General features: G+C 42.7%; 1 protein-coding gene across 10 annotated transcripts in view; it reads right to left on the reverse strand.

Moving 5' to 3' along the window:
- The window catches only part of TUBGCP4 (tubulin gamma complex component 4), a 39,365-nt gene that overhangs the window by 8,271 nt on the left and 17,416 nt on the right, over positions 1-13,678 (reverse strand). For 6 of the 10 annotated variants that reach the window (XM_017857162.1, XM_017857458.1, XM_017856858.1 and 3 more), the window contains 6 exons: positions 7,462-7,512; positions 6,929-7,034; positions 5,313-5,420; positions 4,462-4,603; positions 1,757-1,934; positions 668-802 (listed from right to left, as the gene is read on the reverse strand). In XM_017857162.1, coding sequence (XP_017712651.1) covers positions 668-802; positions 1,757-1,934; positions 4,462-4,603; positions 5,313-5,420; positions 6,929-7,034; positions 7,462-7,512 — 720 coding nt within the window. The remainder of the gene's footprint in view (positions 1-667; positions 803-1,756; positions 1,935-4,461; positions 4,604-5,312; positions 5,421-6,928; positions 7,035-7,461; positions 7,513-13,678) is intronic. The other 4 variants (XM_017857230.1, XM_017856930.1, XM_017857382.1 and 1 more) reach the window with 1 other exon arrangement.

The following is a 13,678-nucleotide window of genomic DNA, read 5'->3' on the forward strand; positions in this document are numbered from 1 at the left end:
AAAAAAAAAAAAAAAAAAAAAAAAAAAAGAAGGTGAACTCTATATGCTTTTCATTGATTTTTCTGTATTATCAGCAAGGATTTTGAGTTTCTTTAACTCCTGAGGGTTTAAGCACATAATTCTTTCATCTGTGGCTGCTCACCACACCCCATATTTCAGAAATTCAAAGACATCTTAGGTCCTGTTTTAACATGCCTTTTTAGTTTTGCTTTACACATTCTTCCCCCCACCCCACCCCCAAAGACAGAATCTTGCTCTGTTGCCCAGGCTGGAGTGCAGTGGAACGATCTCGGCTCACTGCAACCTCCGCCTCCCGGGTCCAAGCAATTCTCCTGCCTCAGCCTCCCAAGTAGCTGGGATTACAGGTGACTGCCACCACACCCGGCTATTTTTTTCTTTTTGTATTTTTAGTAGAGACAGGGTTTCACCATGTTGGCCAGGCTGGTCTTGAACTCCTGACCTTGTGATCCGCCCACCTCAGCCTCCCAAAGTGCTGGGATTACAGGCATAAATCACCATGCCCGGCCGCCTTATACATTCTTAAAAAATGTTTTAAAATGGACTTGAATAATTGCTTAATGATGGTTTCATATCCTGTCAACTCAAAGTGCCTAAGGGAATGGTCAGTGCTAGAAGCAGTCTGAGGAAACCAATGCGCCTTACTTACAGGTTTCAATAGGATAAAGGATTGAGCCAGCAAATTGCTCAGGAAGTGGTCATGAGCCAATCGGATGCTTTCAAAGTCTCGGGTAGAATTGATTTGATGAAGCAGCTGGGAGAACTGAGACTCCAACACATCTACCTGATAGACATTACACAAAAATTTTAGCACCTTGAATATTCTAAGCACTCAAAGACATTAAGATGCCTGACAGATTGAAATGAAAATGCTTTGTCCCCACTCATCTTCCTTCTAACTAAGTCACATTAAGGCTGACCAAAGACACCTTTATATTGCCCAGCCTTGTAGGAAGTTATTTGCATAATTCTGAAACCCCTCCCTCCAATGTCCTGGCTGACCACTCTCCCCTGCCCCATCCTTTTCTCTTTTTCTTTTCCTTTTTTTTTTTGAGTTGGAGTCTTGCTCTGTCGCCTAGGCTGGAGTGCAATGGTGTGATCTCGGCTCACTGCAACCTCACCTCCCAGGTTCAAGCAATTCTTCTGCCTCAGCCTCCCAGGTAGCTGGGACTACAGGCATGAGCCACCACGCTCGGCTCATTTTTTTGTATTTTTAGTAAAGATGGCGTTTCACCATGCTGGCCAGGCTGGTCTCGAACTCCTGACCTCAAGTGATCCGCCCACCTCAGCCTCCCAAAGTGCTGAGATTACAGACGTGAGCCACCACACCTGGCTGAAGCCAGGAGTTTGACACCAGCCTGGGCAACAAAGTGAGACGCCACCTCTACAAAAAATTTTAAAAACCAGCTGGGTGCGGTGGCATGTACCTGTAGTCACAGCTGCTTGAGAGGCTGAGGCAGGGGGATCACTTGAGTCCAGGAGCTTGAGGCTTCAGTGAGCTATGACTGTACCACTGCACTCCAGCCTGGGAAACAGACAGACCCTGTCTCTAAAAAATAATAAAATAAAATAAAATGCTTTTTCATTTTAAGAAACATGCTTAATGATATAACTCCTGAATTTTCTCAAACCCCACCATTTTATCAAATACAAACTTATAGTCCCTATTCAATACTCCCTGCCAACCTCCTAGACGTTTTTCCATACCCCTTCCTTCTACTCATCTCTCAGCACAGACCTGGAGATAGTACTGAAGATTATCCACCAAAAATGCCATGTGATTTCTTAGGCGCCACTTGATTGCATCAGTCTGGTTGGACTTGAGGTGCTTGCGCTGCATTTGTAGGGCCCAGCAGTGCTGCAGCTCAGCTTGCACCCGGCGTACACTCAGAAGGTACTTGAAAACAACATTGTACCTAGGACAGAAACATCAGGATATTCAAAATAAAAATTTCACCCCGTGACAGACTCTAGGACTTTGTGCCACCCACTCCTCTCACAAAAAGGCAGTAAGGAAAGAATGGCTAGAGATGTAGACAAATAAATTATAATTTATTATATAATGGAATATTATATAGCAGTCAAATGAATGAACTCCAGCTACACAACAAGATGAGACCCCATCTCTGCATTTTTTAGATAACTTGGGAAATTTCAATGTGGACTGGATATTAGATTGTAAGGGACTACTGTTAATTTTACTGGCTGTGATAATGGCATTGTAGTTCTGTTGAAATACGCCTTTTTGAATGGTTGACTCATATTCATTTGAATGGTTGCTTCTCATATTCAAAAGTGTTGGCTCATGCCTGTAATCCTGGCACTTTGGGAGGCCAAGGCAGGAGAATTGCTTAAGCCCAGGAGTTCAAGACCAGCCTGAGCAACATAGTGAGACGCCATCTCTACCAACAATTTAAAACATTAGCCAGGTGTGGTGGTGCCCACCTATAGTCCCAGCTACTCGAGAGGCTGAGGCAGGAAGATCGCTCAAACCCAGGAGTCAAGGCTGCAGTGTGCTGCCTGGGCAACAGAGCAAGACCCTGTCTCAAAAAATATAGTGTATTATGAATCAAGGATTATGATGAATCTGATTCTCTATCCCTGAGCCCAAAGAAAGTAAAATAGCTTCCCTCTAAGATAGACTCCTGCCTCCCTGTAAGTTCAGGAGCTAACTGCTTAATGCTGAGACTCCATACTGAAAAGACACATGGGAAGAACAGCTGATTCTTGGTACAACAGGATTTATTTACCTGTTTGTAGGCAGGCTTGCAGAAGACAGTCCCATTCTGTTTGGTTTTTAAAATTATCTATTTCTAAAGGAACAAACATAATGAAATAATAGACCTTGTCTTGATACTGATTTGAACCCAAACATAAAGACAATTTTTAGATAACTGGAGAAATTTCAGTGTAGACTGGATACTAGATTATAAGGGATTACTGTTAATTTTACTGGATGTGATCATGGCATTGTACTTCTGTTGAAATATGCCTTTATCAATTGTTTATTGGCAGAATGAAATGACTGTGATTTGCTTTATACAGCTCTAGCAAAAAAGTGGGGGAGGGACAGATAAAAGTAGTATAATGTTGATGGTTACTGAAGGTGAATAATGAGGACACACGATTTTGTTATGGTCTATACTTTTGTTTATATTTAGAAATTTTTATAATGAAAATGAAAAAATACTTCTAAACTTGATTTCTTCAAGGGTGTTGAGAGCATATCAAGTTAGGAGGTAAGTGGACTGTGGGCCTATAGGATTCTGGGAGCTAAGGATCTTTGGAAGTTCTTTGCACAGGGTCCATGCCACTTGCTTAGCTGGGTCGTGGGCTCTGAATTTGCCATAGAATCTTGTCCCTGAACCAGCCTCATCTTTTCTAGTTTATGCCCAGTCTATTCTACCCTAAGCTTCTCTACTGAAACAAGTAGAGAGGGCTAGGAAGAAGAATAGGAAGGATTAAGAGTGGTGGCTAGAAGAAGAGACGGTCTTTTTGTTTCCCTTTTCTTCATTCCTCTGGCTTCACAGAGTATGATAGCTTCAATCCTCCATCCAGGCCGGGGGCCAGTTCTCTGACCAGTAGTTGGGTTTGGGAAGTTCCTAGATACGGTGTGAGGATAGATTTCAAAAGTCACCACCAGCCACATTTGCTTCTTACCTCTTTTCTGTAGATCTCTGGTTTGGGGACGTTAGGTCCTGACCAAGGCAAGCAATAGCACTTGGCAGGCTCTCATGATAAAGAGCGAGGCTGACCTGACAGCAGGAGACTCCAGCTTGGTCAGCTCCTTTGTTCCACCCCCAAGCTTGGCTGCCCCTGTCGGCTCTCCCTTACGGAGGCAGTCTTCTCCCCAGGGGCTAACATCCACAGCAAACATGCAGGCTGGAGGACTTTCCCAAGTCAATCAACAAAAAATATTACAAAAGTGAGGGAGAGACCTTGTCAGGTGTGATGGAATTATCAAGGGCCATTATCTCGACATGGTGCCTGAGACCTTATTTTCCAGAGCTCACAAACTGGCGGCCTACAAACTGCTTCTTCTTTGGCAATTTGAAAAAATGATGGTTTGAAGTAGATAAGCTCTCCCACTGATTCCAACACCCACCACTCCGTGTCTCATATCTGCAGCTCCACTTATTAATGTGATCAGTCTAGCCCCTGGAGGGCTTTACAACTTTTGATTTACATATTGTTAAAAACACTTGGGTGCCTATCTTGCTCCCATTAATTCTTTTTTTTTTTTTTTTTACGAGATGGGGTCTCACTACGCTGCCTAGGATGGATTTGAAACCCTGGGTTTAAGGGATCCTCCTGCCTCAGGCTCTGGAGTAGCTGGGATTACAGGCATGTGCCACCACACCTTGCTAATTCTGTCCTGCTAGTTTCTTCCCTTACAAGTAAGGTGGGTCATTATTTACCTGTGAGAAACTCAGAAACACTCACTTTTCCAGGACAGCTGGGGTGAAGAGAATGTGTAACGGCCACTGCACTTTGTAGGAAAGACCTAGGGCTGCCCAGCCAGATGCAGGGGCTTCCCGGGGGGAAGTTTCCCGAGATGGCCCTTCTCTTGCCTGAGTAGCATCTGCTGTGATAAAGAAAAGAAAAGAAGAAAAGAAAAGATAACAACTTGGTTAATCTAGAACCAGAGATTCAACAAGTGAATAACATTAATGAAACTAGAGCTCACAGGAGTTCAAGACCAGCCTGGGCAATACAGTGAAACCCTGTCCCTACTAAAAATACAAAAATTAGCTGGGCGTGGTGGCTGTAGTCCCAGCTACTCAGGGGGCTGAGGCATTAGAATTATTTGAACCTGGAAGGTGGAGGTTGTAGTGTGCCAAGATTGTGCCACAGAACTCCAGCCTGGGCAACAGAACGAGACTCCGTCTCCAAAAGAAAAGAAACAGAGCTCACTGGAGTCTGTGATGTCAGAAGCTTACAGGGGACACAAAGAAGAGGGTTAGGACACTTTTACGTGAGGTTCTCTTGGGAGGTCTTCTAGAGATTCTTTCCTCAGCCTTAAAATCTGGGGGCTGGAAATAAATAAACAGGGAGCATTCCAGCAGCATGACCAAAAAAAAAAACCCAACCCCCCAAAAACATGGCCTGGGCATCGCACTTAGCCTCTACGGACTTCTGGACCTTCCTTTTCTTCTCTATGGAATTACAGTACTGTACTAGCTGATTTCTAAGATCCAAAATTATATGGTTTCTATGGTGGTGCATGGAAGCAGAGATGGGAAAATGGATGATGACAAGTAGGAACTCTAAGGTGACAGGGAGGAATGGCAAACCTTTGTGCTCCTTTCCGTGATACTCAATTGTCAAGTGCAACAGAGGGAGAAGGTTGTCATCATCTAGCAAAACCTTGTGTGCTGACTGTTGAAAGGCCACATTCACATCTGCAAGAAAGAACACGGGGGCTGACAAGGATGCTTGGCTCCATAACAAACCCAGACTCCTCCAGCTTTCCACTTCTCCCCCAACATGCCCCGTGCTAACAGCAGGGCACAGTGGACATCTGTTGCATTTGTCTAACATCCATCCATTCTTCTCTTCTTGCTGACAAACTGCCTCCTGATTTTCCTTGGAGAATCATCCCTATTCAGTACAGTTCACATATTTCCAGTGGGTTAGTGCTAGATAACACCCGATTCTAGGGGTAGCTGGGTGATGTAGGCATGATCAAATGGAACGTAATACTCTACTCTGTTATGCTATATTGTTTAGGGATATTAACATGACCAAGCCAGGCCAATCCAGAGGCTCTATTCAGACTCTAAAAGAGTCCAGCTCTTTTTTCAAGATAAACAGGGGCTTAGTAGGATGTAAACCTGGCTAGAGACTATCTGCTACCATACAGAGCAGGCCTGTCTGAGAAGAAAGAGGTGAAAGATGGAAAGAGACCAAGTCCTAAAGGTGCCACACGCATCCTGGATCAAACTTTGCCGAAAACCATCACACGTCTGAGCTTTTCAGTTATGAGAATCAATACATTATTTCTTCCTTTTGCTTTGCTTAAGTGAGTTTGAATTGGATTTTCTGATATTTGCAACCACAAGTACTTATATTTGTACTATATAAGTATAGTGGACATCTATGATTTTACTGAGTTAGAAAAATGATCAGCCTGTGTGTATGTATTTTCTCACATTTCTTTTTTTGGATCCTTACTCAACTCTATTCATGCAGTATGAATGGAAATGGCCATCAGTTGGTCAAGGGGTGGACACTTCACTGAACTAGGCATAGCCTAATGTCTGACCTCTTTGATACATGTGATGTGGGCTGGGCCAATCAAAACATAGAGAATTCCCTAGAATTCTCTAACTTGCAACAAGAGGGACAAGGCTCAGTTCCTTCAGTAGAGGACACTGTGAGGCATATTCCTGGGAGCTGCCCGTGATCATGTTTCCAGAAGGTCATCAAAGAGCTCACAAGAGACACAGACAAGATATGGTGAATGAGCGAATGAGCGAGAGAGAGAGAGAATGAATCCAAGTTGTCCCACTGGGGTTTTAGATACAATAACAAATCCATTTCCCTTTCCCAACTAGGCTAGTTTGGGTGAGTTTCCGTCATTCACACCGAAAGAATTCTACTATAACACTACAAGCAGCACTAAGTCTCAATATGACCCATAAAGGATATATGGCTATAATCCAATGAGAAAAAACACCTGGTGTGAAGGCCTGCACCAACTCTTCCAGGAAGGGTCATAGGCCAAGACACTGTTCCCAATGACCCCAGCATGAAGCCTACCTGCAAGGGCCTTCCATCTCTGGAAGCCACTGCTCTGTAACTGACCAGGCTGCTCTTATGTGGAGGAGGCCTTAAAAGGGTCAGCAGCAGCCAAGAAATACCCTACAATGTCAATCAGTTGATCATTCTCAGGGTCACAGACAATTACCATGCTCAGTTACTGCAGTGGGCGGTGTTTTTAACATGTGTTGAGCTGTGTCAATGAAGGCCTGAAACAGTTCTCCACGTCCCAGAAGGTAAAAGTCTTTAATGATCTGAGGAAAGAATTTCAATTTACAATTCGGTAAAGCAAGGCAGGAGCTCTTCACTGTCCTGAGGAATTACACGTATACAGTAATTTCTAATTTCATCAATTTGAGCCCAAGCTACAAAACATACAGGCATTTGGCATTTCAAAGAGGCATTCTTAGTTCCGCATAGCAGGATGACTGGTGTGTATTTGGCATTATTTATTCAATAGCAACATAATTATATATATACATGCCAGAAAAAAGTATACTCCCAAATCTTTGTATTACAGTAGATTTGTGGCATTAGGTATAGTTTGCTCACTTGGCTAGGAACAAGTGAGTCGACTCTGGAAGTCCGGGTATAGGCAACCAGTGCTCTCAGGAAACATCAGAGAATGCAAGTCACTGCCTACCAGCATCACCGTAAGAATCACAACAGTTAAGCCATTACCTTCAGCTGACCCAGTAAATCAGATTCTTCTACCATCAACTTCCAGAGATGCTGTGAAAACAACCAACAAAACAGGGACAAATTTCATTACAGTGAGAAGTCCTGCAAAGAATGGTTCCACACCAATCCAGCAATGTATTAAAAGAAGACTATACCTTGCCCCACACAGAAAAATTCACTCAAAAGGATTAATGTATTATTCCGTTCTCCCACTGCTGTAAAGAATACCTTAGACTGGGTCATTATAAAGAAAAGAGGTTTAGTTGCTCACAGTTCTACAGGCTGTACGGGAAACATAGTGGCTTCTGCTTGGCTTCTAGGGAGGCCTCAGGAAACTTACAGTCATGGCAGAAGGCAAAGGCATCTCACATGGCAGGAGTACGAGCAAGAGAGAGCAAGGGGGAGGTGCTGCACACATTTAAACAACCAGATCTCACGAGAACTTACTATCGTGAGGACAGTACCAAGGGGAATGGTGCTAAACCATTCATGAGAAACTGCCCCATGATCCAATCATCTCCCATCATGCCCTACCTCGCCCTACTTCCAACACTGGGGATTACAACTCAAGAAATTTTGGTGGGGACACAGATCCAAGCATATCAATCATAGACCTGGGTATAAAACTGAAAACTATAAAATTTCTGGAAGAAAACAGAAGAGAAAATCTTTATATCCTTGAGTTAGGCAGAGTTCTTAGACATAACACCAAAACATGATCCATAAAAGAAAAAAAAAAAAGGTAAACTGGATTTCATCAAAATTAACAACTTCTGGGGCAAGTCACAAACTGTGAGAAAAGAGGCCGGGCACGGTCTCTCATGCCTGTAATCCCAGCACTTAGGGAGGCCGAGGCGGGCGGATCACAAAGTCAGGAGTCTGAGACCATCCTGGCTAACACGGTGAAGCCCCATCTCTATTAAAAGTACAAAAATTAGCCAGGCGTGGTGGCAGGCACCTGTAGTCCCAGCTACTTGGGAAGCAGAAGAATCACTTGAACGTGGGAGGCAGAGTTTGCAGTGAGCCGAGACCACGCCACTGCACTCCAGCCTGGGCAACAGGGTAAGACTCCATCTCAAAAAAAAAAATAGTGAGAAAATATTTGTAAGTCACATACCTCTTAAAGAACTTAAATTCAGAATACATGAAGGACTCTCAAAATTCAACAACAAGAAAACAAAAATCCAATACAAAATGGGCAAAGAGGCACATGAAAAAATGTTCAACCTCACTAGTCATTACAGGCATGCAAATGAAAAAGACAATGGGAAATCCCAGTACTTTGGGAGGCCAAGGCGGGCGGATCACGAGGTCAGGAGATCGAGACCAGCCTGGCTAACATGGTGAAACCCCATCTCTACCAAAAACACAAAAAATTGGCTGGATGTGGTGGCGGGAGCCTGTAGTCCCAGCTGCTCGGGAGGCTGAGGCAGGAGAATTGCCTGAACCCGGGAGGCAGAGGTTGCAGTGAGACGAGATCGCGCCACTGCACTCCAGCCTGGGCAACAGAGTGAGATTTTGTCTCAAAAAAAAAAAAAAGAGTATTTTATATATATATATATCATAGGTGATACAGAGGACATATGTATAATAAAAGGAAAAGCACAACATTTATTATAAATATGCGCATGCTTCACAGGTATCCTCAAAATGTACAATTAGAACATACATAGAAGTCTACACTCGACACAGAATATACATTCTCCAGGCACATGCAGGACAGCTAAAAACAGAAACCAGACCCTGTATTAGTCCATAAAGAAATCTGCAATAGATTCCAAAGAAACAATATCATACAGACCATGTTCTCAAACTATAATGCAATAAAATTAAAACAATAAATTCCTTGCTTAAAAAAATCATAAACAAAATTAATTAGAATTATATAGAATATAATGAAAACACTACATGCCAAAAACTTGTGAGACACAGTCAAAACAATATGTAAAGTTTTATATATATTTCTCAGAAAACACAGGTCAAAAATAAAGGAGTCAAGCTTTCAACCTGGGAAAGAGTAACTTAAAAAAAAACAAAAACACAAAAGGGGGCCCCGGGCTGGCGGGGCTCAAGCCCCTGTAATCCCAGCAGCTTTGGGAGGCCGAGAGTGGGCCGGATCAACGAGGTCAGGAGATCGAGACCATCCCTGGCTAAGCACGGTGAAAGCCCCGTCCTCTACTAAAACAATAGCAAAAAACTAGCCGGGCCGAGGTGGCCCAGGCGGCCTGTAAGTCCGCAGCTAGCTTGGGAGGCGGCAGGCAGAGAATGGCCGCGAACCCGGGAGGCGAGCTTGGGCAGTGAGCTTGAGATCCCGGCCATTGCACTCCAGCCCGGGCGACAGAGGAGAGCTCCGTCTAAAAAAAAAAAAAAAAAAAAAAAAAAAAAAAAAAAAAACACGAAAGGAAGAAAAATAATAAAGAAAAAGGCAGATATCAATGAAACAGAGAATTCAAACAAAATATACATATATATGTGTGTGTGTGTATATATCTCTTATTTTATTTTATTTTTATTTTATTTTGAGATAGAGTCTCACTCTGCTGCCCAGGCTGGAATGCAGTGGCGCCATCTCAGCTCGCTGCAACCTCTGCCTCCCAGGTTCAAGCAATTCTCCTGCTTCAGCCTCCCGAGTAGCTGGGACTATAGGCGTGCACCACCGCACCTGGCTAATTTTTGTAGTTTATTTTAGTAGGGACAGGGTTTCACCACATTGGCCAGGCTGGTGTCAAACTCCTGACCTCAAGTGATCCGCCTGCTTCGGCCTCCCAAAGTGCTGGAATTACAGGCGTTAGCCACTGCACCTGACCCCAAAATATATATTTAAAAAATAAAATTAAAAAAAGAAAAAGCCTGGTGGGCACAGTGGCACATGCCTACAGGCCCAGTTCCTCGGGGGGCTGAGGCAGAAGTTTCACTTGAGTCGAGGAATTCTGAGCGTGGTGTGCTACACCAATTAGGTGTCCACAATGAATTCGGCATCAGTACAGCGACCACCTGGGAGTAGCGGACCACCAGGTTGCCTAAGGATGGGTGAACTGGCCCAGGTCAGAAACGAAACAGGTCAAAACTGTAGTGCTGGGGCGCGGTGGCTCACACCTGTAATCCCAGCACTTTGGGAGACTGAGGTGGGATGACTGCTTGAAGCCAAGAGTTCTAGACCAGCCTGGGCAACATACTGAGACTCCGTCTCTACAAAAAGTTTAAAAGTTAGCAGGGCATGGTGATTTGCACCTGTAGTCCTAGCTACTCAGGAGGCTGAGGCAGGAGGATTGCTTTACCCTAAGCGTTCAAGATTACAGTGAGCTATGATCACAACACTGCACTCCAGCCTGGGAGACAGAACAAGACCCCATCTCTGGGAAAAAAAGAAAATGAAAGGCCAGGTGCTGTGGCTCATGCATCTAATCCCTGCACTTTGGGAGGCTGAGGCAGAAGGGAGGATCTCTTGAGCCCAGGAATTGGAGGCTACAGTGAGCTAGGATTACACCACTGCACTCTAGCCTGGGCAACAGAGTAAGAAGAGTAAGACTGTATCTCAAACAAACAAACAAACAAACAAAAAAAAAGAATTAGCCAGGCATGGTGGCACGCACCTCTAGTCCCAGCTACTTGGGAGGCTGAGATGGGAAACCCATTGAGCCTGGAAGTTGAGCTGCAGTGACTCATGATTGCACCACTGCTCTCCAGCTTGGGTGACAGAGCGAGAAGCTGTCTCTAAAAATTTTTTTTAAATTAAAGAAAAAGCCAGCCCCAGTGGCTCACGCCTGTAATCCCAGCACTTTGAGAAGCCGAGGTGGGTGGATCACTTGAGGTCAGGAGTTCGAGACCAGCCTGGCCAACATGGTGAAACCCCATCTCTACTAAAAATACAAAAATTAGCTGGATGTTGTGGCATACACTTGTAATCCCAGCTACTCAGGAGCTGAGGTGGGAGAATCCCTTGAAACTGGGAGGTGGAGGCTGCAGTGAGCTAAGATTGCATCAATGCACTCCAGCCTGGGCCACAGTGAGACTCTGTCTCAAAAAAAAAAAAAAAAAAGAAAAAAAGAAAAGAAAAAAGGATAAAACAAAAGCTTGTTCTTTGAAAACACTAATAAGACTAAACAATAAAAGAAATTCTAAATAAATAAAACATACATGACTACAGATTTTAAAATTAAATCTAGATGAAATGGGTAAATTCCTAGAAAATACCAAAATTAATACAAGAAATAACTCTTTTATGTCAATAGGTTTTAAATACACTGAACTAGTTAAGTTTTCCCTCCTAAAATTATCTAGCTTAGATTATTTTTCAGGTAAATACAAATTTTCAGTAAGAATTCCTGTCTTATATAAACTGTTCTTAAAAAAATAGAAAAAGAACAAAACCCAACTAGCCCATTTTATAAGGACTGTAGAGTCTGTATTCCAAAACCACATAAGCAAAATACAGGGAAAGAAGGGTATAGTCTTATTTCATTGGTGACACGGTGTGGCTGTGTCCCCACCCAAACCTCATCTTGAATTGTAGCTTCCATAATTCCCACGTGTCGTGGGAGGAACCCGGTGGAAGGTGATTGAATCATGGGGGTGGTCTCTCTCATGCTGTTCTTCTGAGAGGGAATAAATCACTCTTATAAAGGGGTGATTTATTTTATAATAAATTACATTTTTTATTTTTTTATAGTATTTTATAAAGGGGAGTCCCCCTACACAAGCTCTCTTGCCTGCTGCCACGTAAGACCTGACTATGCTCCTCATTCATCTTCAGCCATGACTGTGAGGCCTCCCCATCTATGTGGAACTGTGAGTTCATTAAACCACTTTCCTTTACAAATTCCCCAGTCTTGGGTATGTCTTTATTAGCAGCACGAGAACAGACTAATACAACTAGTGATTACAGATGTAACACATCACAATCAAGTAGTGTTTATCTCAGGAAGAACCAGCATCTCCAAATCTAACCAGAAATTTATCATATAAATAGACTAAACGAGAAAAATAACCCAGAGCAAGAAACTGAACCTTAATTGATAAAGAGCACTTGATAAAATTCAACATCTACTTATGATAAAAACCTCTGGACTGGCTATGGTGGCTCACAGAAGGACCACCTGAGCCGAGGAGTTCAAGACCAGCCTGGGCAACACAGCAAGACCCCATCTCAAAAAGTAGTCATAAAAATAGAAGGAAAGTTCTCTCATTTGCAGATGGTATGGTCATCTGCTTAGAACAACTGATAAAATCAGACTATTAGAACTAAAAAGAGTTCAATGAGTTGCAAGGTATAAGATTAATCTACAAAAAGTAATACCACCATTTCTCTATGTAAGCAGTAAAAGCTAACAAAAGACATAATTAAAATAAAACTATTAAGTACTTCAGCATTTTAAAACCTTTTGTTTAAGCACTAAAATACATACAGAAAAGTACAAGTCATAAGTTCACAGCTTGAAGATTTTTACAAATTGAACACCTGTATTACCAGCACCCAGATCAAGAAATGGAACCAACTGAGTGTTCCAGCATCCTAGAGGCCCCACTCATGCCCCTCCCACTGACTCAAAGGCAAATACAGTCCTGACATCTAGCGCCAGGTTCACTTTGCCTGTGTTTGAACTTTACAGAAATAGATTCACACAGTATACACACTTTAAAGGAAAACTTTTTTACAGGAGAGAAAGAATCCCAAAAGGGATAAATATAACAAATATTTACAAAACACTCCCCCCCTTTCCTTCAGGGCATACCATTTCTTTTCATTGCTGTAGGCTGTTATTGTTGCAATAACGCCTTCCAAAGTCCATTAGCTACAATTCTAAGAAACTCCAAAGAGTCTGTGCTTCACTTTGCTTATCATTTTTACAAATTGGAATATAATTTCTAGCCAACTTTCACAAGAAAAAAAAAATTTTTCCTATTGTTTATAATTCACTCAGTACAATTTTACTTTCCTCCATTAATTATATTTTCCAAAGATTTATAATAAAAATGATAAAGCAACGGAAATATACAATTTTCAAAAATGAAAGGAACTGATACCAACCCCTCTAGACTAGAATCTGCCTTGGCCTATAGACGAGGGTGAGGCAATGTCTTAAAATTTTTAAAGGACAGGAACATGGGTCATTTAGATATTTACTTGCCCAGAAAGAATCAAATCAAACAATATTTCACAGCCATTTTATGATCGAACATTCTGTGTCTACAACACATTTCTATCTCTGATGACCAG

Source organism: Rhinopithecus bieti, unplaced genomic scaffold, assembly GCF_001698545.2.
Source record: "Rhinopithecus bieti isolate Rb0 unplaced genomic scaffold, ASM169854v2 scaffold_495, whole genome shotgun sequence".
NCBI classification, from domain to species: Eukaryota; Metazoa; Chordata; class Mammalia; order Primates; family Cercopithecidae; genus Rhinopithecus; species Rhinopithecus bieti.